At 39.9% G+C, this 26,920-nt stretch overlaps 1 protein-coding gene and 1 long non-coding RNA gene across 5 annotated transcripts in view; both read right to left on the reverse strand.

Annotated features, from left to right (window-relative positions):
- The window catches only part of LOC106972886 (uncharacterized), a 66,441-nt gene extending 61,948 nt beyond the window's left edge, over window positions 1-4,493 (reverse strand). The window contains exon 1 of one of the 2 annotated variants that reach the window (XR_008293249.1): window positions 119-4,493. This is a non-coding gene — a long non-coding RNA (uncharacterized LOC106972886). The remainder of the gene's footprint in view (window positions 1-118) is intronic. The other variant, XR_008293253.1, reaches the window with a different exon arrangement.
- Window positions 4,494-5,517: 1,024 nt separating this feature from the next.
- The window catches only part of MDM4 (MDM4 regulator of p53), a 37,824-nt gene continuing 16,421 nt past the window's right edge, over window positions 5,518-26,920 (reverse strand). Inside the window, exons 4-11 of one of the 3 annotated variants that reach the window (XM_053209512.1) lie at window positions 21,888-22,021; window positions 20,761-20,816; window positions 16,917-16,984; window positions 16,088-16,187; window positions 13,778-13,938; window positions 12,375-12,524; window positions 10,602-10,682; window positions 5,518-8,662 (exon numbers count right to left, since the gene is read on the reverse strand). In XM_053209512.1, the coding sequence (XP_053065487.1) occupies window positions 8,090-8,662; window positions 10,602-10,682; window positions 12,375-12,524; window positions 13,778-13,938; window positions 16,088-16,187; window positions 16,917-16,984; window positions 20,761-20,816; window positions 21,888-22,021 (1,323 nt within the window). In that variant the 3' untranslated portion in view covers window positions 5,518-8,089. Of the gene's footprint in view, window positions 8,663-10,601; window positions 10,683-12,374; window positions 12,525-13,777; window positions 13,939-16,087; window positions 16,188-16,916; window positions 16,985-20,760; window positions 20,817-21,887; window positions 22,022-26,920 lie in introns of those variants that run through there. The other 2 variants (XR_008293247.1, XR_008293248.1) reach the window with 2 other exon arrangements.

Consider the following 26,920-nt stretch of genomic DNA (forward strand, 5'->3'; position numbering starts at 1 on the left):
ATAACTCTAGATAAGACAGCCTACGAAGTGTGCCCCCAACAACTGTGCAGCATACACCAATCCGTGTCTGTTTTGCAGTGGCCCCGAGCTCAGGACAACTGACCCGAGTTTCACTCACCTTAACGGTCCCAGCTGGGAGGACATGACCTTCTGAGATCGTGGGCTAGCAAGCTCTCTGGTGGACAGGTTTTCGTGATATCCCTCAAAAGAACAGAACAGGAGGGCCACAGACCAGTGGTTTCAATGAAGCTACTGAAAATGAACGTAAAATGTTGTGCTTTTTTATAAGAATTTCCTAAGTTTCGTTAGCTTTTCAAGGAGGGCTAGAATCCCCCCAATCTAAAAACCTCAGCAAACGTTAGGCATGGAAATGATAAATCAATGTGTACTTTGTGACAAACCCTCACTACGTCTTGAACTAGCCCCAATCCGAAACACAAAATAGAAGCCTGCACCTAGCATGTCTCCGTCAACTCAGTAGAGGCAAATCTGTCACCTCACCATTTGAAATCTCTCCAGTAGCAAAGACGGACAAGGCGACATAGTCGTGGGCTCAGAAGAGTTAGGTACAGACTGGTGCCTAGAAGGCAGGCTTGTCTCAAATCACCCTAGACATGCAGGTATGATACATTCTCTAATTCTCAAGGGCTATAGTTGGGGAAATTCCACTTGATCTAACTAGCTCAAGGTTCAAAGCAACTCTGCAAAATCGTTTCAGTTTCAGAAAGAAACTGAAGGACTGGGGCGCCTGGGTGGCTCAGTCGGTTGGACGTCCGACTTCGGCTCAGGTCACGATCTCGCGGTATGTGAGTTCGAGCCCCACGTTGGGCTCTGTGCTGACAGCTCAGAGCCTGGAGCCTATTTCGGATTCTGTGTCTCCCTCTCTCTCTGACCTTCCCCCGTTCATGCTGTGTCTCAAAAATGAATAAATGTTAAAAAAAAAATTTTTTTAAAAAGAAACTGAAGGACTGGGAACCTAAAAATGAAATACAACACTCTAATAGGTGAGTGGTGGAAACTATCAAAGTCACTACTGATTAAGTACAGCAACTTCTATGGCAAATTCTATTCTCTCCGTCCCCAAATCAGACAAAAGACTGCATATAAAAACAAAAAGTGAGATTCTGTTATATACAAATTTCCCCAATAATGACACCACAACGGCAAAACGAAAAATATTTAATACACAAAAAGGCACAACAGAATCAACAGGGATTAAAAGCATTACATAGTGCAAAAACCAAGAAGATACAGAGCTATTTTATTGGCGCTTAAAAGGACTAGATGAGAACACATGAAGCTGTCTCCTTTCCCCATTTACTAAGCTGGCCACATTCAGTTACTTAAAGTTGCTTTTTTCCTTCCACGCGATGCAAGCACATTGGCTACACTCCTGTCGGTTATGCTACCTGATGAGATATGTCATTTGGAAAACTGCATGTTTTCGGTGTATTGGCAGTGCATTTTAGGCCACCTACTCAAGTGCACGTAGAAAATTTTCGTGGATCAAGACCATAGCGTGGCAGTTGTATCTACTATCCAAATTTACACACACTTCGCTCAGAACCTAGAGATGGCCTCTTTTCTAGTCAAGAGCTTCATAGCAAGGAAAGAAGAGATGGGCTAGAGGCATGGGTATAAGGAAGCAACATAGGCTCTGCTAGGCAGGCATAGAGAGGAGCTTGTGCTCGGCTTCCAGAACATGAGGTATTCTGAATACATACCCCAGAGCTTGGTATAACAATTCTTAACATCTTATTTAAAGCAATTTACAGGTTAGGTTGCTCCCGCATCCTTTATCTCCATAACAAACTATGAGGTAGAAAAAGGGTAGTACAAGTATTCATTTTGCAGATGGGAAAAACTGAGGCTTAAGAAGGTCAAGACCAGTACCACAGAGGGTGGAACGATCTCACTCCTTATCTCTACCCAAAAGGCACGTAATAGTGCCTACAGACTAAGGACAGAGTCCTGTTCAAAGGCTGCTTACAACTTCTACCTTGCCAAGTGCTGAGGAGGCCAGAAACATTTCATTCCCCTTTTAAAACATTTTCTATTATTTTTAAAAGGAGGAAAGAAAAAAACCCAAAAGGAGACATTTTGATTGTTTTTAAAGGAAGTGAAAAAGCAAGGCAAACTGAAAGAGAAAAAAGTCCTGTAGGAAAGGGGAAGGCTGGCCTCAATCTCTTAGTGCGGAGACAACAGTGGCACTGACTGCCCTCCCTGTTCTCCCATCATGGACGCAAAGGAAGCCTAAACTACGAGTTGTTTTTTATTAGATAGTAGCTCTGATGTCACAGCTTCCCCTCCTGATTGCTAGAATCTGCCACCTAACTCTCCAACAGAAACACTCCCCCAGACTGACTGGAAAAGAGGAATCTTATCTAATGATCACTGTAGTTACAACCACCCAGGGGGTGATACAGAAGGCCTTTGGTATAAAAGCAGTATCCAGAAGCAGACCTCTTTGAACTCTGAGGAAAAAAGAGCAACAGTAAGGGAAGAAGGAAGAGGAAAGGTAGGACATCAAGGTAGCTGTTAAAAAAAAAAAAAAAAAGCCTTAGGATAAGACATTAGGTGTTCTGATAGGTGTCAGTGTTCTAGTGACTATGTCAACTTTCAAGAAAGCATTTGCCGAATGATAGCGACTGTTCTGACACAGGAGTTACTCTATAGCACTTGGCCCTTTTCAATACCCTGACCCATTCTACCCCAAGAAATGAGGACTCTCACTTGCTGTGCTACGTTCCCAGAAGGTATCAAATAAGGATCCTGGATAAAGGAAAACAATCTGCAGGACAAGCAACATCTTTGATTTCGGATAAGCTACCAAGAGATATCAGCTACTTCTTTCTGCAGATACACTTCTCTGTGACATTTTCAGTCATTCAAAAGGCTCTGATGGAGGTACAGTAAACCCGAGTGTTTTTTAAGGTTGTATTTTCTTTAACAAGGTCACACGCACCAGTAACGGCATTACTTGGGACTGCACGTTCATTCTATCAAAAGATCTCAAAATGCTTAGGATACAATCTCCCACAGGTGAGAAGAGATCTGGCGGCTCCTGTAAAGGACGAATGTAGCAATGGTGACCGAGGAAAGCTCTGTCCACGGAAAGGATGTCCCAACGCAGTCTGGAAAAACTGTCCCCAAGTTAGGCCAGGGAGTCACTTGAACCACTACCTCAGTTCAGCTGCAGACCCTCAGTATCTCTCCTCATACGCTGAACTGCAACTCCATTAATCACCTTCCGGACAATTCCAGCAAAGTAACCTCAGCATACCCTACGGCAGTGCAAAATTCCAGACATTTGTAAACATTGCACATTTTGCTTTTGGCACAGGGGAGAGCTTACGGGTTTTTTCTCTTTGAAGTGCAGATCCTAAACACAGCTACTTCCTATTTTATAGCCATTTTCAGCAAAGGCATTAGCAGTCTTGATAGTGTATGTACATACATATATACACACCCATGAATGAAGAGAACCATCAAAGTAAATTCTTCTTTAGGGCTCTGATGAACAATTTAAGTAGATACTTGGCTAAATGGAAAACAACAGATTCACAGTATCTAAAGGCATATAGTTCAAAGTTCACATAACTCTCGGGGCGGGGGGGGGGGGGTGCAAATAACTGGTTAACAAGTTTCCTCCTTTCTAAAGAGAACCAAGAGATAACACAATACTTCTGCAGAACCCAAGATCTAGCATTCACCAATTTCTCATTAATGACTTTTCAGAGGAGCCAAATATTGCATTGAGTTGACATTAAAAAAAAAAAAAAAGGTTACAAATGATCCTGACCATTAAAAATTCTCACAAATAAAACCATGTCCTACAAAGCATTATATACACCTAAATATACATAAATTATTATTAAAACACAACTGCATATTTCAAATGCTTGGCAGTGATTCCATCTTATATTAGAAAAGTTCATGGCAGTTTGTAGGCTGGCTTGGCTAGACGCTGACCCATTGTTCAAGCCTAGGACCGAGAACCTATGATATTCCATAGATGGACTACGAAAAAATGGCAATATGCATTGGTCTTAAGATTTTTATCAAGTCTGATTTAAGTATTTAATACAAAAGCATAGCAAATATTATAAGTACAGTGCAAGTACAGGGAGTTAATGAGACAGGAGACATTTTTAGCTGTAACCTAAAAATTCATTGTTTCTTAAGATTTGTCACTTTTGCTCTGAATTTTCTGTCCAGGGTAACCTGATCATAAATATTAATAATGGTAATTAAAATAAGAAGTTTGGCGCTGGGACGCTTGGCTGGGCTCAGTCAGTAGAGCATGCAACTTGGTCTCGGTCAGAAGTTGAAGCTCCACGTTGGGGATAGAGATTACTTAGAAAGACAGAAAGAAAGAGAAAGAAAGACAGAAAGACACAGGGAGAGGGAGAGGGAGAGGGAGAGGGAGGGAGAGGGAGAGGGAGAGGGAGAGGGAGAGGGAGAGGGAGAGGGAGGGAGAGGGAGGGAGAGAGAGAGAGAGAGAGAAAGAAAGGAAAGAAAGAAAGAAAGAAAGAAAGAAAGAAAGAAAGAAAGAAAGAAAGAAAGAAAGAAAGAAAAGAAAAGAAAAGAAAAGAAAAGAAAAGAAAGAAAGAAAAAGAAAGAGGGAAAAAGAAATTTGGTGCTTATAGAGTATGATTTCATTGATCACAAATCTATGGCATGATGCAGAAAAGTTAAACTCCACTGGCACCCACTTTAAGAGATCCCTCCTCACAATCAAGATTTCCACTCAAGCATCTGGGAGTGAAAAGGGAGAAAAGGAGATAAATCAAACAGGCTGCTAAAAAAAGAGCGGTAAACTGGCACTGTTTCCAGAACACCAGAGCACACTGTCCACCCTAAATACAACTAAAAGATAAATAGTAGTGTTTGGAAATTAGGAATTTACCTGGCAGAAGTAAAACTATGAAGACTTCACGTACAAACTATGTCTTGCTTTACCGGCAGTGAGTAAAATATACCTGTACCGCAGTAGCATGAAAAAAAAAAGAACAAAACCAAAAACAAATCAAGATGCAGGTAACGAACTGCTCTGATAGCGTGATGTGGCCTTTTGTAGGACTCTTCACCCATTCTACCCCAAGGAATGACAAGTCCTACTTGCTATCCTCCACTCCCAGAGGTGATTACACAGGATAGGGATCTGGGATGAAGGAAACAATCTGCAGGGGAAGCGGCATCCCGGATTTCAGATAAGCTACCAAGAAATACCAGCTGCCTCCTCCTGCAGATACTATCACTCGTTTCTCTGTAACAGCTGCAGTCAGTCCCACGGCTCTCGGCTCTCATCAGAGATCCAGGAAACCCGAGTCTAGGTTATTATACCACTCACAGCTCAAACATACAGCTTGGGATGTTCTAAGCAAAGTATTTCGTGGTAACGGGGACAGTATAAAACCCAGGTGAGCAAGGGGGAGCAGGAAAGTTGAGTAGCAAAAGAGGATCCTGTGCTAGGCAAGGATGTACCAAAACTGGCATCAAATATCTACAAACACAAAATTTTCCAATTTTTTAATTTTCTAAAAAAACCTGCGACTTTTCATAAGAGGAATCAGAGGGTACAAGTGCAGATCCCCAACTCTCCCTGTCCCTCCTTTAAGTCACCATTTGCAAAAGCGCCGAACTGGCAAAAATCAAACAAAATTGAGGGCTATCAAACTATTATGAAGAGAGTAGTACTTGAGAGAAAATAGGGGAAAAAGTCATTTAAATTGCAGGAGTGGTGGAGCATTTACCATGGTTTAACAAAACACTAAACTCAAAGGACTCGTTCTACTTCTAGAAGGAAAACAAACCCTTGTCCCTGATGCCTAGAGAGAGCCAGGAACTTAACTTCCTTCCCCAAGAAGGAACAATACTGGAGACAATGGATCAGGCTCCTCTGCACCTTTATCTGTCCTCCCTGTGGGAGGACATCTGATTATATAAGAAAGCCTGACATTTATAGGGCCTTTTTCTTTGGGGAGAAAGTGTTAAAAGTTATTACTCTCTCTAAAGTCCTAGTTTGGCTGCAAGTCACATTCTGCAGTATTTTAGGATGATGAGCTACCACAAATTCGAGAAGCATCCCGCTTTATATATTTAACAAACAATGACAAGGGAGCGAGCATGGTTTAGAGATTTACTACAAGTCACCTAGATTCTAGTAATAGCTGCATCACTAGCTGTGACTTTTGACAGTCATTTAACCTTAAATTTAGCCTCAAGTGCAAAATAACAGTGGCTTGAGTATATGAGTGCATTCTAGTTTTAAAATTCTAGAACTTTTAACAAAACTCCCCCTCAGAAAATTAAATATGCTGCTAAAAATGATCTTGTTCATTCTACTTCTTGTAACTGGGAAAACCCTTCCTTCTAGGCAGGGCTTCCCAAAGTGTGGTCTGTGGACCACTTGAATCAGCTTCCAGGAACACATGTTCAAATGGAAACTCCAGGGCAAAGTGGGGGGAGGGGGGTTTGAGTTTGGCTTTTTTTTTTTTTTTTTTAAACTTGGGCTGTTTTAACAAGCAACCCAGGTAATTTTTTGGATCAGTAAATTTGTTAATTCTAGGGCCCTCGTCCCCAAAATCTCATATGCATACCCCTGGGCATACTTCAAGATTTGTCCATGGAGAAAGCAGGCAGGGATAGGTATAGAGACATCAGCTTAAAGGTCTTCAACTTCCATTTGTACTGTCCTAAGATTAATGTGCTCAGATAAGGCTTCTTCAGATCTACCATTTTTCTTAATATCCTTTTCACAACTGCCATAACTCCCTATTTCCAAAGGAAAGGCTGCCTCTCACCCATCTAGAATCTTACTATGGGGCATTGCCTCAGAATGTAAAAAACCTCTAGAGGCATCAAATAAAAGAACAACAAAAAACCTCCAGAGGATTCTCAGAAGATAATGAGGACAGAGTAAAGCAAAGGGAGCTTAGGTTAAAAATTCTATGCCTTACCTACCTTAGAACTGTAATTGAGACGGTTGTGCCAGAAATGTGTTAATGCATTTATTTTTAAAAATAAAGTCAAACATTTTCTGAGTGAAAGTGAAATCTGATTTGGCTGATGAATTTTAAAATGAGAACAGCTTTGCTACTTTACATGACAGGATTTTTTCTATAACTTTAATCAACGAAACCTACAGCTCCAAGGCTTTGAGAAAAATATTTTTAAGGCACATATACAATATATTGGATAGGGTACCCTTTCTAAGTATTTAAAGGTATTTTTAAAATTTAGATGTCACACTAAACATGTGCAAAAGGACAGCTAACCTAGAATGAGAGCCACGAAATGGAGGGGGAACTGCTTGGAAAGAGGAACAAGGGAAACATTCTAAGGAGACAGAAATGTTCCATTGCTTGTTTTAGGCTGGCTACTCAGAGGTCTACAACTCACCAGAAAGGAAACTTTGTCTGTTAATTATATACCTCATGGTGTAAAATGTGCAAAAGGTTACATATACTTTTTCAAAACCCTTTTAGGAGTATGTTAGCAAAAATGCTCCATACCATTGTTCTAGGCACACATGGAAGAAAGCGCTTCTTTATCAAGACTTTTCTTTTAGCTTATCTGAATCGTGCAGCCTGACTGCAACAATCTATATAGCATTACATACCTTGACTAATCAAATTTATTATTATCTCTTTTGTTAGCTTTAGTATTTTTCTAATAGCCACCTTGGATCCTAATGCCTAATAACATTCCCTAACAGAAAAAAAAGAATGGGGAATACAATTAACTAAAGAAATAGTAAATCTTCAAATAATTTGGTAAGTGAGCGAATTAATGTATTTTTGTTAGTACTGGCAGTTGCTTTCTCCCAGATCCTCATCTTTGAGGAGAGAATGAAGTGGTTAACGTATCTTTTCATGTTAACAGCGTCCCCCAAATTGGCAACCTAGTTCTAAAGAACTCATTCTCAAAGTCCATATAAGTTTAGAAGCAAAAATGTTGGGGAACACAGATGTTTACCCAAATAAATAAACAGATGTAATGGGCTACACTGAGTAGAGATGCTCAATACTGACATTTTGAAACATGACCTAGCCCTGTTAATATTTTCTGCAATTCACTGAGTTAGCTATGCTATAAAAACCTTAATAACCAACTGAATCTCTTTCTTGCAAATAGGGCATGAAGCCCCAGCCTTCTTTAATCTTCTGGCACAGTGAAAACAAGTGACAAGATGGCCTGTCCTCCCATGAATAATGTTTCCATCTCGTGGTCTTTTCTCACACAGACTACACGGCTTCAAGAGATTCTGGCAATCTTCCATGTTTTCTGTATCTGTTCTCTGTTCAAAAAGGTTATCTGATTGTTCTCCCGTGCTTGATATGGTTTCTTGGCTTTCCGAACTGTGGGCCAAATCCAAGAATTCTACTGAGTTGCAGGGATCAAAAAGTTTAGGGTTTTCTTCCTTTGTATACACATCTTTAGGTCTAACAACTGGAGCTGATATGGTTCTTCGGCAATCAGGGACATCAATTCCTTCATTTTCCTTCTTTTCAGGTATGGCAGTGATATCAGACGTGGAGAGAGAATGGGTTAACTTAGAACAATCTGAATACCAATCCTTTCTCAAGGCCCAGCAACGGAAACAGTACCTCTTGCTTGGAGAGTTAAATTTCTTGCACTCAGTACACTGCCACTCATCCTACAAAGACAAGTGCAGCCAATTAACACTCACTCCGTGGCAAACATGAAGTTGAGGAAAAGGGAGGGTAGGCCTTGGCTCATCATCTCACTAAGCTAGTGAGAGTCCGGACATTCCCCATCGGTGGTCTAGCCTCGCATATGGGCAAATTCCACAGCCACGTGGAAGAAAGTCTTGACAAGTTTTACAATGATAGTGACACAACCGTCATTTTCAAGTCAAGATTTATATAGCTATCTTTAAGAAAGTTAAATTCATTATTTTGGCATTCTATCTCATCTGGATGGAATTTTGATTGCTGGCTTTTCCCTGCTGCCTTCTTTTTAGTTCATTTCTTTGTACAATTTAACTCTCTTACTGAGCAAGAAGCTAAAGAATGAAGCAAAGAGAACACTTTCATTCTTTCCCACTAATTAAGAAATATAAAATTTGGCAAAAAAGGAAGCTAAAATTAAAATGAGATTTGAAAACGACTAAATTTACTCATGGTCTCTCACTAGCTAACTATACGCCTAAACCATACCCTCTGAAAAATGAACGTTCTTGTTCTTGGATGCCCGTAACTTTTTTCCTACTCCTCCATACCCAAATTAGTAGATACCAAATTAGGAGATACTGGAGCTCAATGAATTTTAAATGCCTTGCTTAATGCAAAGGTAGCTACCTGGAACAAGTCAAGGGTATTTAATGTGGCTAATTGCCTGGCCCTGACAGGATCAATGACTGGACACAGGCAGACTTGATTACTTTCAGAACAAAGGCCACACACTTCAAGTCTAGAAGTCGTAACTCAATATCATGGGCCAAGAGGCAGGGACGCGGCCATGTGTTAAACTGGGTGGTCTTCAGGGATCCTCACAACACTCTTGCCGGCTTAAGATCCTCACATCTCACCTGAAATGCTATCCAGATACTCAAAGGGGCTTCGTAAAGATTTGGAATTCATAACTGATGGTGTGTCACAGTCTAACTGGCATCACTTTTTCTTTTTTAGTAGTACATAAAATAATAGGGCTTATTAAATTCAATGGCATCTTTGATTTGATAAAATACAGTCTATTTGCTTAATAGATTTTCTGGGCCCAAGTAGCCAAAGAAGTCTGATGAAGATGGAAACACTTATCTCTGCTATTTGTATTATGGTCAAGAACCCTTAACGGACAAATATATTCTACTTTATTACTTAGCTATACACAGACAGATAATTTGCAGTCAATTACCATAATGGGCAACAGTGGCAGGCCAGGAGCTGGGGAGGGTCAACCAAAGACAACATACCACTTTTCTATCCCCAAGCAGCAAACTGTAAACTCTCCTCCCCTGTCCTTCCCCCACCACCCTTCTTCCCACGGCGGGTTAGCCAAGGGAAGCACTAAAAGGAAAATGGGGAACCAGCATGAAAAGAGAAAAGGTATACATCTGAGTCTAAACCTGAGTTGTCATTTGGTGACAAATCCATACCTATTACCTTTCCAGCTTAATACTACATTTTCATTTACTAGCCCTCCATTAATATAAACCTGTGTGGAAATTAAGCCATTTTCCATTTGTCGATTTCTAACAAAGCACTGAAAATATGATCTTTGTACTTGACAAAGAATTTTAGATAGCTTATAAGTCTACCTTTACGATTACAGAGGGGTGGCTAGTGGGCAAAGCAGTGCAGGACTATTCTGAATAACTCTGTGTGTCCACTGCATCAGGTCCAAAGAATTTCGTCAGCGGGGAGAAAGGCATACAGACAGGCACTTAAGTCACCCTTTCTCTAAATTCCAATAAAAACCTGTAACAAAATATAAAGAAGCCAACATGTCTTAATGTCAAGGAAAGGGAGATAGAAATGGGGGAAATGGCCTTCTTCAACACAAGTGCAGTGCTGGAACGTACACACTGGGAGACGCGGGGGGTGCAAAACAGCTCTTTTACTAGATACCCCTACCTCAGAGGTAACTTCTACATCAGTGTCGTCACTTATGGACTTGGAGTCCTCAAGGTCATCATTTTTTCCCACTTCAATCACCTATGAGGGCAAAGACATCTCATTAGTGAGGTTCACCTAGTTTACAGGAGGTTATAACCTGAGAGCAAAAAAGACAGAAGAGCTTCAATTTAAAACTACATTCTGCCTCCATCACTAGCACTTAGAAAGAAAATAGCTTAAATGATTCTAGATGCACCCAGCCAGAACTTTAGTAGAAGAAATGATTAAAAAGTACCCAGAAAGGTCATCAAATAGAAGAGGGCGCCCAAATGTATGACTTTAATGAAAATAAACAATATCAGAGTAGAAAAGCTACAAATCATTAAATGTGATTTTTTTATGTTGGGAATCTAGGTAGGCATTCAGAATTACATGAGAAAACGGAAGTGAAGAGTACTATATAAAATAAGGAACTGAGATGTCAAGAATGAAAACAAAGTATTTCAAAGTTTTACTTTTCATATTCAAAAGTAAACCTAGTTAAGTGATACTCTGGTTGCCCTGTAACAACATGCCCATGGACCAGGACACAGAAAGTCAAGAAATGTGGGAAGTGTCTTCTAAATTTTAAAATTTGGAATTTAAAATTCTAACAACACCCTACTTTGTGATCTGGTAAATGGAATAAAACCAATTATGATTCAATTAGGGACCTCAGTATAGCAACTTTCTCATGCAAGTTCAAGTATTCTAAGTCCCACTTCTCTCCATGGAAGTTTCCAAATGTCCCCTCTGTCTTCCTTCAAGCCACTTGTAGTCCCTTCTAATGCTCCCAACATACAACTAGGCTAGCAGGACCTAAGCATCTATCTGCCTACAAACACACCAACATATCCTTCAGGAACCCAAATTACTATGAAAATCCCTTAAATTAAAAAAATGACCCTATTCAGGGTGTGTGTTTTGCTACATTTATTCAATGAATGTTTACTGAGAATCTTGTCAATGTTGGACACTGGATCTGGTGTCCAATTTCTTTTGAGACTTGAGCACATGCTTCATCTTGGTGTGCTCACGCCATGTGTATTTGGAGTTCTCTCTTCTTTCCCCTTATTTAAACTCTAAAATACGTAGGGAGAACTCATCTATTTCCATTTACATATAAATGGCTATGAAAGACACTGAGATGTCCAAGAAATAAGAATTTCTTTCCCTACAGGTTGCTGTGGCCATTTAGAACGTTGCCTTGTTAGCAAAGAAAGGTCTCCTAAAGAAACAACTCCACAGTGAGAGATCAGACAAGCAGGAAAGGGCAGCTTATTGCTTCTAAAGGAGGAGGAGTTTCACCCAAACAGTCCTATTCTGTTTTTAAGACAGCCTTGGTTAACTTAATGTGACTCTTAAAACTGGATACAGGAAAACATGAAAAAGTAATGAGTAAAAAGCTCAGCTGGTTAAGCATCCAACTCTTGATCTCAGCTGAGGTCATGATCTCACGGTTCACGGGATAGAGCTCCACGTCAGGCTCTATGCTGACAGTATGGAGCCTGCTTAGAGTTCTCGTTCTCTCTCTCTCTCTCTCTCTCTCTCTCTCTCTCTCTCTCTCTCTCCCTCTCTCTCCACCCCCCCCCCTCGTGCCCTCTCTCTCAAAATAAACAAACTTTAAAAAAAGAAATTAAAGGGGGGAATTATGTGAGTCATCTGTTGTACAAAAGGGTTGGGATACCAGACCTGAACAGATTATGCTAGGTACATGTAGATACAAACAAGGCGAAATGTTTCCAAACATACCTTTTTGTCTCTTACTTTCCCTACTTCTTCACTTGTTTGTTCAGTATCTGCGGCTTCAACTTTGATTCCCACACCAAATTGCTCTGATACAGACTCATTCAAAAACCACAAATCATCTGTGGTGTCTGAAACAATGGCAGTACCTATATCCTAGTAGAAAAAAAGGTTTATAGTCAGACGCTTATCAGTGATGCTGAACCAATAAAAATGAACCCAAAACTCAATGTCCCTACACATCTCCAAAGAACACCTTGCCTCTTTCTTCGACGGACATCTATTCATTCCACAGACATCTACTTCGCATCTACTATGTATAAACTCGCGAGTGGATATAAAGGAGTCTGGCAAAGAATTCTCTACTTCAACAGTAACTCAAGTATAACACTTGAGAAATGGTACTAAAGAGCTTAAAGGCTAAAGACTCATAGCTGCTCAACTAAATAGAATCCATTCCCTCAACTCCTTTCCAAGGGTGGTATTCTGAGAACCTAGAAGACATTCTATTAACTGTGGTACATCATTTCCTTGACAGTCAATAATGTTTATTAAAATATGAGAAATACTGATAGTAACTCAAATCTTCTTTCTGAATTCCCAAACAACTTTAAATATAACTTTCTTTCCACATTCAACTATGGATATTTTATGACATGCTTTTCTGCAATATTCCTAAAAGAAAACTTATTATTTTGCCACTATAATATACCCATTCATTTACTGAGCAAATGCTCACGGAACGCCTTTTACGTGTCAGATACTGTTCTAAGTACCAGGTAACAGAATAGAGTGGTAAATGATGCGAAAGCCCTGGACTTACATTTCAGTAGGGGTAAACAGACAAGAGATACATAAAACAAAACAGAGTAACAGTTTTACAAAGCGAGAAGTGCAATGGAGAATATAAAATAAGATAAAGGAAGAGAATAATTATGGCTCGCATTAGGGTATGACACCGGAAGTAATAAAAGGGGTTAGATTTTGGATATGTTTTGGGTAAAGAGCTGACAACGTGAATGCGGCATATGGCAGAGAAAGAAATCAATGATATCCCTTTGGATTTGGCTAGAATTACTGGATAGAAGGTAGACTTGTGAAAAAAGAAAGGCTGGATAGGAATGTTTGGGGAAAAAGAAAAATTAAAAGAAAAATCTGGTTTGAACATGTTAAATGTCAGATCATCTAAGTGAAGGTGTTGAGTAGGCAGCTGAATATAGAAGGTGGGCATTTAAGAGAAGAGGTCAGGGCTGCAGATACAGATTTGAGCATCAGGCACACACAGATGGTGCTTAAAGTCGTGGCACTGAATGAGAATTCTTACAGAATGCAATGTGTGGTCAAGAGCAACCAAGGATGTTACTCTTTCAAAAGAAAACAAAAAGTTCCTCTTCAAATGTGACATTTACCTGATTTGTCTGTAAATCAGTTGAGCCATTACTTCTAGGTGTATAGTTGTTCCTCAGGTTTCCTAAAAACCACCAAGGCAGTCCGGCTATATCCCACTCCTCAAACCCAAGGTCCAGCTTAGAGGTCTCACCTTGGGTTAAGTTTTTTATGAAGTCTTCACCTACAGCGGTCAAACGGAAAGAATGGTAACTATGTACACAACACTAAGAATCAAAACTCGGTTTGTAACACTTACAACCTCTTTCTAAGGCAGATAAAAAGACATGTCTACACCCAGTACAAAAGTGGCAGAGCCAAACCTCCTATTTAGGCTTCATTCATCGGTAAGTAATGACACCAGAAGTAGATGGATCATTTATCAAGAAATCTAAACTCTGAAAGCATCCAAACGACGACAGTGCCCTTAGAGGATTTCAAAATGGTCATTATTCGCATGTTAAACATTCTTACCACAGCAATAACTAAAGAATGACTCGCTGTAGCACATGATGATAATGGCTCGATCCATTGAACTGCAAGTGGTGGCGGCATGGTGGTCCGACTTGAGACAGAACCAAGGCAGCCCAGACCGGAATGTGCATTCACAAGGTTGACAAGGCAGTCTCACTGCTACCACATATTCAGGAAATGTTTCTCACTAACTCACGTTTTGACAGGTAACAACCATCATAAAATGCTGAACTCAAGGTTATCCAAGTAAGTATGTCCTTTCTAGATCAATGGGCTCTCCTGGAATTATCTAAAATCAAGAAATATTACAAATCCAAAACATAAGAAGGCCCCACATATTCCAAGTAAGAGATGTTGCTTTGTACATCCAAATGGCATTCAAGGTGGTTGCTACCACAAGAATTTTTTTTCTTTCTTTCCCATCATCCAATCTTTTTTTGCTGTGCTTTCCTCTTTTCCTACTTTCTCACTCTCCTCTACTCCTCCCAATGCACCAGGCACGCCAATGGCAACCACAAGTGTTTAAATGTCCTGAGGTACACGTGCTTGGCAACTTTTGTAATAAATAGATCTCTGTCAGAACAAAAGGTTACCTATCTACTTACAAATTATAATGATCCCTGCCCATTAAGTTCAGGAGAAAGTTCAACTTTTTACCTATTCATTACTAGAATTATCAAAATCCAAATTCCTGAGATGGCACCATATTAAAATTATTCTCATCTATTCAAGCTCTATAACTCTTGTAAAGAGAACAGAAATATACTTTCCACATATTAAAAAGTCTGTCCTTTCTATCTACTTTCCTGAAGATACTAAGCTATTTATTCTCAAAGTTTACATTACAAACAACATATAATCTCTTGAATTGGCTATTCTTATATTTCAAATAGCTTTCTGAGTAGCAAACAAGCAAGGACCTGCAGTTATAGAAAAAAATACACATTTAATACCATTCAGAACAGAATAAGCTCCAAGGTAAACAGGCAGCCCAAAATTCAGCTGCACGATAAATTTTTCAATTTTAAACAACGAAAACAATTTCAGCAGCATCACTCTCTGGAGGTTGCTGGAGGTCTAACCTGCCACTGCTCCAAGTGTGAGCCAGGTGCCTAAGACTAGAAACTATCGGACCATGAAACACCTCTGAGTAATTTATGACAGTATACACCTTTGTAGAAAAAATGTTAGGACATATTTTATAAGGCAGGGCACGGGGGAAACTTCCAAAATATCGACTAACTCGTTTAACTTGGCCATAGCATATCCAGTATGGATGGCAAAGAGCTGAGGACTACCATCCAAGGGCAAAGGAACTACTAGACTTCCGATGCCTCATTCTCGGCTCTAACATACTAAGTACATATCTTTGCAAACTTCAAAACTCTATGAAAATTAGCCTCTGCCTCAAGCAGACAAATAAAAATAAAAATTGTAACCAGACTGAACATATATACAGGTGTGACAGGATTTAAAAGGCCAAGGCAGCTGACTCTCCAGGCAGCAAACTGATAAATGTGTAGCTATCTTCTATTAGCACACTAGCCAAAGGAAGGGACTGGCTCCAGCCCAGAAATCACAGGTTGCTAAAGGAGCACTACCATCCTCTTCAAAGTTAATAATGGTCACTGGGGGAAAGAAAACGTTTTCAGAAAAGAATGAGAAACAGAAGTATGACATATGCCCCTCCTACTTCATATGCAAAGAAAGTACATTATATTTTGAGTTGCTTATATAATGGTCCCAATTACAGCCAGTGCTTAATATGAATAAATGCCATTTCTAGAAGTCATCAACAAAAGAGAAAAAAATGAAAAAGAGAAAAAAATAAGTGTATATAGCCTTAACCCAAAAGTTACCTTCTCTAGAATTTCTGCATTTATGTTGTGAGGTAGGCAGTGTAGGTCTATTGCCTTCTTCCATTCTTTTCCTAGAACTGGACCCTTCTTCTGAACTTTGCTGGAAAAAAGGGAAAGAGGTGTATTAGTGCAGTAAAAATGACTGAGACCAGGGGATGTAGCAGTTCCACTCTGGCTCACCAGTTAGTGTGCGGCACAATGGGTTACGCACAAGAAAGAGATCTCTGGAGTTCACAACAGTCATCAAATAAAGGCAACACCTCTCCTCAACCCACTGTGAGCAGAACTAGGAGAACCCCAAAACTGGGGGAAAAAAATCTCTGCACAAAAGGTCCAAACCGACTGTTAAAAACAGGCTATCGCTATAAAGCCTCTAGACTACAAAATTAGGCATCGTTCAGAAAACATGTGAAACCCTCAGCATATACCAAGATGATCATAACATTCTCCCAGGTCTGGGGAAGCTTTAAGAACGGCCTGACATGAATTTAACTGCCGCAAGCCTGTTAAAATCGAATAAAGCAGTTTTCTCAAACACCTATGTACATACACCATCACACATACAGGCACACACAAAAACCCCAAAGAAAATCCAACTGGAGGAACTGAAGATCAGAAGTGCTACATCCCAAAGAAAGATGCAGAGACTGGAACTCTGTTATAGGCAGAACAGAGAAGGTTCACTCTGTCCCTGGTCTGTGAACTCCCAAGAACCTTTCTTATTAAATTCTTACCACATTCAGGGAAAGGTCTTGGGAGTCCAAGATCCACAGGTACAGAGAAGGGGCCACTCTGTACAACAAAAGAAGTCACCGTGTGGTGATTTTACCTTCAGTTGGTCTTGACTTGGAATATCCATACTGTGATCCTGTGCGAGAGCGAGAGTCTGAGCAGCATCTGGATAGCAAGTAAAACAAAAGGAAAACCTTCCCTGGTAATAACCATTCTTTCCACATAAAAAGGACCTCAGCAAACAACCCTGGAGCCAGGTTTAGTCCCTAACGATGTACTTCTCCATGTTGGCTGGACAAGGCTCTCATCCAAAAGGGAAAAATCAAAACTGATAAAAATGGCAAAGACCAAGACAGGCTATATTCAAGATATGTTACCAAAATGTAATCTGGGAGAAAAGGAAAAATAACTAAAAAATGTTCACAGTAAGGGTTCAAATTTTAATATGAAAGGGATTCCAACCAAAAAATAACGGAGAGTATTTTTACCATATCTTCCCAAAGGTGCTTATTAGCAAATGTGCCTAACTTGTAAACTAACAAACAAACAGAAAGTCTGGCTTTAATTTTTGTTTTCAACTGTTAAAGTTATACAGGGTTATGAAATCTGCAAATCTGGACTTTGCCCCATTTGCTTTGTACACAATAGCACCTCGTGTAAACTTACATTCTAAGTGTGTATGATGACTTCATGGTTTAAATTCCCACCACCTGAATATAGAGTTTTTTTAATTAACAAGTTTTATTTTCCCCAGTTACTATCAACATTTCCTAACAAGGAAGAGGAAGCAGATAAAGTTTTTCTCAAAGGCAATAAATAGCAAAGAAAACAGTAACCTGAGAACCATTCTAAGTCTGAGAGAAATGTACTTCAAGGACTTGGAAATTTTTCAAGCAGAACAGAAGATGAAAACATAGCCAACAGGAAAACAAGCTGTAGAGAACTGAATAACCTAGAACTCTCATTTTGTGAGGTTATATGTAACCCTTGGTTCCCAAATAAGTCTACCAAGGGTTGGGCTCATTAGCTACTATCAGGTCCAGAGATAGGACACTTACGGAAAATCTCGTCCTCACATAATAAAGACTGCCAGGGAAAAGAAAAGAATACAGATCCTACAATGGTTTGATGATTCAATTGTTTTGCACAAAGCAAGCAATTTCAAAACTGTAATTATAAACAGCATTATTTCTACAATCATTTTATAGGTAAATGGAGATACTGAGAAGTTTGAGACAGCACTTTCTGACCAGAGTGGTTTTCAAAGATCAGTTATCAGACAATGCAGATGAAGCATTTCTTTAATAAAGCAATCTGATTACCGTCATTTGTAGTTCTAAAACCTTACTACCTTACTTAGGCTAAAACATTTAGAAGCAAAAAGAAATTATCTGGGAAAAGTACAAAGTACAAAGGAATTTTAAAATAAGCGCAAAGTTTGTCACGTATTTCATTTTACTGGTATACACGTGGAGATTTGGAGAAATGATTCATAAAGACCCACCTTTACTTCAATGGCATTTCGCAACCATCAAAATAAAAGGTTTAACTCACTTGCAAAGGTGTACATGGAAAGCACTTTTCTCACTTGCCTTTTAAATATAACACATGTAACTCAATTTATGAAGATCAACAGAGCTGACCAGCCACAAGCACGAATGCAAGGGCAAGTCAGAGCAGACAATCAATCAAAATTACTTTGCTGCAATTTTCTGGTTTTGAACATTATACTGTGGTTACATAAGATGTTACCATCTGGGGAATCTGAGTAAAGAATATCTGGAACTCTTTATAATACTTTTACTACCTTTCCGTAACTGAAGTTATTTCAAGGTTCACACGTTTAAGAACAAACAAAATGTTTTAAAGATTTAATGTTCACAGGAAACATGTGTTAAGAAAAACTAACGGGCAAATTCTATACGACACCAACGCGTGTGTGTGGCACGATGAAAAGAACAAGAACTGGCCAGTCAGAAATATCTGTTCTACCAACTGTCAGTGACAACTAATCTTGGACAAATCACTCATTCTAAAAAAAAAAAAACACAAAACAAAAAAACCCCTCAGTTTCTTCATCTCTAGACCTTCCTCACAGCCTTGTTGTGAGGATCATCTGAAATGTCTGTTACAGAAATTTTCGTCTTAATACACAGCATGTTAAATGCTGCAGAGAAAGTGCAAGAAAGAGAAAAAGTGAGAATCACACCCACTCTAGATATTCAGAGAACAGATCAATCAGAAAACAAATTCCACCGAAAGAGTAGATCAGCAAATATAAAATCCTCTGTGTATTTCAAGTCTGCAGTGAATATCCCAGAAAAGCCCTACTGTATCACAAGTGACTGAATTTCAATAAAGCACTATATTATTTACAAGGCCTTTCCTCGCAACAGAAATTTACAGCTGGGTGAAGTGGGCAAAGTGGGCAAATTGTTCAATGAAGTCAACAGGCTCCAAAATTCAATGTAAGTTCAAAATCACATTTCAATATGAAAGCAAAGTCTCTCTGCTCTCACTTTAAATCATAAATCTTTATTAGAAACAGATTCTTTTCAACCACAGTATTTATTTCAGTGAACTACTGAAAGATAACCAATCTAAAAGAAACTAGGGATGCCTGGGTGGCTCAGTTGGTTAAGTGTCTGACTTCAGCTCAAGTCATGATCTCACAGTCTGTGAGTTCAAGCCCCAGATCAGGCTCTGTGCTGACAGCTCAGAGCCTGGAGCCTGCTTCAGATTCTGTCTCCCTCTCTCTCTGCCCCTCCCCTACTCGCGCTCTGTCTCTCTCTACCTCAAAAATAAACATTTTTTAAAAATTATAAATAAATAAATAAAAGAATTACAAACTTGGGCTTTCTTCAAAGGTCAATGTTACCCAAAATCTGATTTGAAGCTCATGAAGGGGCTTCACATAGGAATGGAGAAAAAAAAAGTGTCATCATTTGGCAACGAGCAAGGGAAATCGGGTTACATTTCAGTTATGTACAGCTGATTCACTTATCTCTAACACACCAAACATCAGACCCCAAAGCAGCCAGTTTCCTGCACACACCTACTAACTTAAACTCAAAGGGCAGTATTTAAAAGATACAGAATCAAGCAAAGGGTTAGGCAAATTGGCATTCATACACCAGAAAGCTAAAACCATTAGGTGAAAGGGTCTCGGGGGACCTTTATAACAGATGGGTCAGGGTAACACCACGTGAGCCCACAGAACCTGAACATCACGGAAAGAGGGACAAGCAGACCTTACATGACCCGGATGTGATGCAACAGATGTACAAAGCACCACCCGTGAAATGTTGTCAGCAAAAAGTTTAAACTTGAAACTATTCAAGCATTACTAGTTTAATGAAAATAGAAGACGTTTAACAACATCACAAGGATACAATGTGCAACCTCTAGAATGCGGGAAATTCTACAGGACAAATGAGCCATTTCTTCAACAAATAAATGACATAAAAATAAAAGGAGGATTGTTTTACAAAGACACTTAGGGGTGTTTCAACCAACCGCAATGTATGGACTTTGTCTGGATCTTGATCTGAACAAGCCAAATGTGAAAGATATTTCTGAGATAACTGAGGGTAACTATACATACACTGACTACTGGACAGTAAAAATTAGAGATTTTTACAGTATGTCCAGATGAAAAAAAATTAAATTAAAAAAAAAAAAAAAAAAGCATGTCCAGGTGAAGCAAATGTGGCAAAATGTTAACAATTACTAAGAGGTAGGCATCATACTAATCTATTTTCAGTATATTTGAAATTTTTCACAATGAAAAATTAACATACTAATAACATTCTGTGAGACAGGAATCCCTCTCGATCATGCCAACACAGCATTTCATTTCCACCTCGATCCTCGTTTTCCCATCATTTGCCCCCTTGAGCTCAAAGCTGTGACACACACTGAAGAAATATGATGTGACATACCTGTAGTGGCAGTGGCTAAAGTGACAAGATTCTTTCTTAGCATATCATAGAGAGGGCTGTCAGAGAGACAAAAAAAAAAAAAATTAATAACCCCATGGTTTTCCAATTTAGATGTTATGTGTCTATCTGATATGTGATCTTCCAACTTTCTCTATAACACACAAAAAGGCAGATATTTTTTCCCCCAGGATAGATTTGTTTGTAATCATTTAAAAGTCAAGAATGTTAATGCCCAAGCCCTTTTGTTACTTTGCCCTCATTAAAAAACTAATTAATTTACATTTTATTTAATTAGCTAACAGCCCAAGATTTCCTTTAGAGACCATTCCTTCCTTCTAGAAATTTTTACAATTTTAATTGGGGAAGGGGTGGAAGGGAGTCTTACCAATATAAGACAAAATGAGCTCAGAAGAAACAGTCATCACAAAGCTATCCAAAGAGAACAACTGGCTTCCCAATTACCTATTAGCTTTTGACTCTGTAACAACCATTTACAGCCCATGCAGCTGGAGAAAGTCACACAACAGGTCAGAGGACCTCTACCGCGATTCTTGAGGCCCATCATCAACGTCGAGCTGCCCGGCAACACTGCATTTCTCTCACCAGCTCACTTTCCTCTCTCTACAATGGCTTCACAGAATCCTAACCTAGCCACGTGAAGCTCCTCCCACCCAGGCCTTTGCACACGACGTGCAATCTGCCAGAAGCTCTCCTTCAACACTCTCCTTCGGGCCCCTCACTCCTTCGTTCTCTTTCAGCTCTCAGTTCAAACCACTTCCTCAAGGAGCATTCCTTTGACTCCTCAGACCCTGAATCCCACCCCCAACACAGCTGCATGTACCTCTTTTCTGTAACACTTACCCACGGTATAATTTTACCTTGTGCTGGTGTGATTGTCTGATTAAGATGGGGAAGCGCCTCTACTGTCTAACTACCCTTTAAGTGCCATAGAATCTGAGACTGCGTTGCTCACTGACTTGTTCTCAGTGCTTCACAGGCTACCTGACATACAAAGGCCCTTAAATATTGGTTGACTAAAAAAAAAAAGATAACCATTAATAACCTATGGAGACTGAGTGGTTAGACAGAAGCCCCCAAAAAGATAAACCAACCTTCGCTCTCCCTACCTCGGATCTTTCACGGAGAAGCTCTGACGTCCTAGGAGTTCTCCCAGAAGATCTCCACCACAATACACCATATGCTGCTCCTGCTGGTCATAAAGCTGCTTCACCATTATGTACTGGCCCAGATAGTGCATGACCTACATGGTGATAAAAAAGCACGAAGAAGTCTGTGCAGCTGCTCCAAAAGACACAAATTCATTATGAGAAGACAGTTTGCTAGAGAAAGAGGAAACATTTATGAACATGACTGTCATGCTCGAGAAAGGAGTCCTACAACAAGAGAGCTGTCCTCAACCACCAGGCTCATCCACTTATTCTCATGCTGGACGTTAACAGACTTACTTTTTTTTAAGTTTATTTATTTTTGAGAGAGACAGAACATTAGGGAGAGAGAGAATCCCAAGCAGGCTCCATGCTGTCAGTTCCACAGAACCCCAACAAGGGCTCGATCTCACAAACTGAACTGTGAGATCACGACCTGAGCTGAAATCCAGAGTCAGATGCTTAACTGACTGAGCCACCCAGGTGCTCCCAAACTCTTACTTTTTAGAAATGTAGGCTTTGACAATGATAAAAAGTGAATTTTCCTAGTATTCCCTTAAAATTTTTTTCTTTTCATTTTGAGAGAGAGAGAGAGAGAGAGAGAGAGAGAGAGAGAGAGAATCCCAAGCAGGCTCCACACCAGCAGTGTGGAGTCCGATGGGGGACCCAAACTCATGAACTTGAGATCATGACCTGAGCCAAAACCAAGAGCTGGACACCCAACTGACCGAGTCACCCAGGCACCCCATCCCCTTAAAAATTTTTTCACCAATCCAGATAAAGACGTCTGTTCTATCATTAGAAGTAATAAACATTAAATGTGCCTGGGTCATAAAAGTATTTTCCAAGTCCAGAGACCCATAACTACAAGAGGTTTTTGATGCATGTTCACTTGTTTTTGGCAAATGAAGTACAAGGGTTAATAAGCCGTAAGTGCATAAAACATAGAATCTAGTGTTTATCAATAAAAGTTTAGCCTATCTGGCTTTTTTCAAAGTTCACAACAATGGAAGGAACTCAGACAAGTTCACGATTCAAAATTTTTAAGTTATCTATTTTTTTCATAATGTTTTCTCTAGGTAAATTTTTTTAAACTGCTTAATTAAATTCCCTTAATGACAATAAGAATTTTGTTATCACAAACAGGCCAAAGCAGCTATTTTTATTTTTAGGTCCCAACTTCTCAGGAATTATTAGGTATCTTCACAGAAGATTTTTCCAACCCTGTTCCCACTATTGGTACAAAAATGTTCCCAGGTTCCCCTCCATCCCAAGCAACATTCTGTCCCAGTGTTAATGGTGCTGTCATACCTAACCAAATATCTAGGGGGAAATAAGATGGGGAAGAGCACCTACTGGAAGAAAAAGGAGAAAGTTTTATATTTAGCCTGTCCAACTTGTAAAAAAGAAATCCACTGTAAGTATGCAAAATAAGATCTTCTACAACACTACTCTACATGAGTACGTAATTAAATGTTTGCAGCTCCCGCCGCACCACCACCGCCACCTCCAGCTCCCGGGCCCCAGCTGAAGAAGGAGGGGGGGAAGTAAGAAATTCGCTATATCATGGCTTGCCCAAAGCAGACTGCTCCCAAATCGACGGGTGGTATAGCACCGAGGAAGCCACTGACTACAAAAGCCCCTGGTGAGAGTGCGCCCACTACTGGAGGAGTGAAGAAACCTCACCATTACAGCTCTGCTACTGTGGCGCTCCGTGAAACTCCACAGAACTTGTGACTTGCAAACTTCCTTTCCGGCATCTGGTGTGAGAAACTGCTCAGGACTTCAAAACATATCTGTGTTTCCAGCGTGCCGTTATGGGTGCTTTGCAGGAGGCAAGTGAGTGAGGCCTATCGGTGGGCCTTTTTGCAAGACCAGTGCTCTAACCCCTGAGCTACGGAGCCTCGGTGGGCCTTTTTGAAGACCAACCTGTGTGCTGTCCATGCCAAACATGTAACAATTATGCCAAAAGACATCCAGCTAGCACACCACACACATGGAGAATGTGCTTAAGAATCCACTATGATGGAAACTATTTCATTCTTTAAAAAAACTATTTTTTTTCCATGGGGTCAAAAGGTACCGAAGTATATGATTGCGAGTGGAAAAACAGGGTACAGAAATTGGGTATTGGCAGCTTTTCCATTTTCATTTGTGTGCGAATTTTTTTTTTAATTTTTTTTTTAACATTTATTTATTTTTGAGACAGAGAGAGACAGAGCATGAACAGGGGAGGGGCAGAGAGAGAGGGAGACACAGAATCTGAAACGGGCTCCAGGCTCTGAGCAGTCAGCACAGAGCCCGACGTGGGGCTCGAACTCACGGACAGTGAGATCGCGACCTGAGCCAAAGTCGGACGCCCAACCGACTGAGCCACCCAGGCGCCCCTTGTGTGCGAATTTCTAATACAAACGTGGGACCCAAAGCATTAATGCAAGTCAAAATGTTTTAGTGAACACGTCTTAGCAGTTCAACTTCACAATAATTATAAATAAACCTGTTACATTTTTCTGGACAATGCCAGCATGTGGATTTTTTTTTTTTAACAAGTAAATTTCTGGGGCACACCTGGACAGTTCAGGTTATGCATCCGACTCTTGATTTTGGCTCAGGTCATGATCTCATGATGTGTGACTTCAAGCCCTGTATCAGGCTCCATGCCATCAATGTGGAGCCTACTAGGAATTGTCTCTCTGCCCCTCCCCCACTCACGATCTCTTTCTCTCTCTCAAAATAAACATTTCTTTAAAATAAAATAAAAATTAGGGGCGCCTGGGTGGCTCAGTCGGTTAAGCGTCCGACCTTGGCTCAGGTCATGAGCTCGCAGTCCCTGAGTTCGAGCCCCATGTCGGGCTCTGTGCTGACAGCTCAGAGTCTGGAGCCTGTTTCAGATTCTGTGTCTCCCTCTCTCTCTGACCCTCCCTTGTTCATGCCCTGTCTCTCTCTGTCTCAAAAATAAATAAACGTTAAAAAAAATTAAAAATAAATAAATAAAAATAATAAAATAAAAATTAAAAATAAATGTGTACATGATTACTACTCTCACTATACCATACTGCCTCAATGCACACATACTGAGAACCAATACTTAAACATAAAAAATTAGAGGGGCGCCTGGGTGGCTCAGTTGATAAATCATCTCACTTCAGCTCAGCTTGTCATGGTTCATGAATTCAAGCCCCACATGGAGCTCTTCACTGACAGTGAGAAGCCTGCTTAGGATTCTCCCTCTCCCTCTCTCTCTCTACTCCTCCCAATCCTCAAAACAAATAAATAAACTTTAAAATAATAATATTAAAATTAAAAAAAAAAAATTGGTGGGGGCACCTGCATGGCTCAATCGGTTGAGCATCCAACTCTTAATTTTGGCTCAGGTCATGATCCCAAGGTAGTAGGACTGAGCCCCATGTGGGGCTCCACCCTGAGCGTGCAGCCTGCTTAAGATTCTCTCTCTCTCCCCCTCTGCCCCTCTTCCCGCTCATGCTCTCTCTAAAAAGTATAATAAATAATAAAATAAAAAATTAAGAAATTCTTTATGCACCAGAGAGGATCAAGATTCGTAATAGAGAGCTTCATGTAAACTGACTCTGTCCAACTTTTCCCCAGTAAAACATTCTCTGACCAATATGTACTTAATTTATTCTTAACCCAAGCAAATTCTGCCATGTTATTAAAGGAGATAGCATAATTTATTATAACTTTATTGATATAAAAATCCATACTTCAGTAATAGTTTGGAAAAAAAAAACTTAGAGAACTCTACAGATACAATTTAAGATGATGCACTTAAATTTAAAATGATAAAGGAAATATAGGTATTGTAGAAAAAAATGCTTCTAATTTATTTCCTTGAAAGATCGAACAGCTCAGGAAATATGAGTATTCTAGAAAAAAAATGCTTCCAATTTGTTTCCTTGAAAGATCCAACAGCTCAGGAGGGGTGCCCTGGGTGGCTCAGTCAGCTGCGTGTCCAACTATGGCTCAGGTCAAGATCTCACAGCTCATGAGTTCGAGCCCCAAGTCAGGCTCTGTGCTGACAGCTCAGAGCTTAAAGCCTGCTTCGGATTCTTGTGTTTCCCTCTCTCTCTCTCTCTCTCTCTTTCTCTCTCTCTTTCTGCCCCTCCCCCGCCCACACTCTCTCTCAAAACTAAATAAACATTAAAAAATTTAAAAAAAAAAGAAAACTGTAACAGCTCAGGAATGCAGTGCTGCTAGTAGGTCTTAAGCTTTTCAAAAAAGTCAAAAAAAAGCTTGATAGTTTTGTTTCCTCCAATTAGAAAAGGTTAGATTTTTACCCTACTAAATGTAAGCAGTTCAAAGAGATTAACATTTTAATATTGAGTTTTTCCACTTAAGGAATTCAATTTGTTTTTCTTAAGAAAAAAAAAAGCCTTTAGATACTAAATAAGTTATTTAAATGCATAAGTGTTTAAAGTAACTCACAGTGCTCAGAAGAGTATCTGACACATTTATAATGGAAAACTACTGCATTTAATTCCTGCCTGGCAGTATATCCTATAAATCATAGACAGTGTCATTTTTTAAATCTTGTACACGCTTTGCATTTTAACTCTGAGATCAATGAATTCATGGTTAATTTTAGGTTTGGCTGACAACACACTTCAAAAGGAAATTTAGGGGCGCCTGGGTGGCACAGTCAGTTGAGCATCCGACTTCAGCCAGGTCACGATCTCGCGGTCCGTGAGTTCGAGCCCCGCGTCGGGCTCTGGGCTGATGGCTCGGAGCCTGGAGCCTGTTTCCGATTCTGTGTCTCCCTCTCTCTCTGCCCCTCCCCCGTTCATGCTCTGTCTCTCTCTGTCCCAAAAATAAATAAAAAACGTTGAAAAAAAAAATTTTTTTCAAAAGGAAATTTAAAGGAAATAATGAAATTCAATTTAGCTCGATGATCTTTAATACAAAGAAAAAGTTGCCTCTCTAGCACCTCAGAAGTAGAATTTGCTTTCTTAGGCCTGATTTCAGAACTATATATTCGT

Source organism: Acinonyx jubatus, chromosome E4, assembly GCF_027475565.1.
Source record: "Acinonyx jubatus isolate Ajub_Pintada_27869175 chromosome E4, VMU_Ajub_asm_v1.0, whole genome shotgun sequence".
Classification (NCBI taxonomy): domain Eukaryota; kingdom Metazoa; phylum Chordata; class Mammalia; order Carnivora; family Felidae; genus Acinonyx; species Acinonyx jubatus.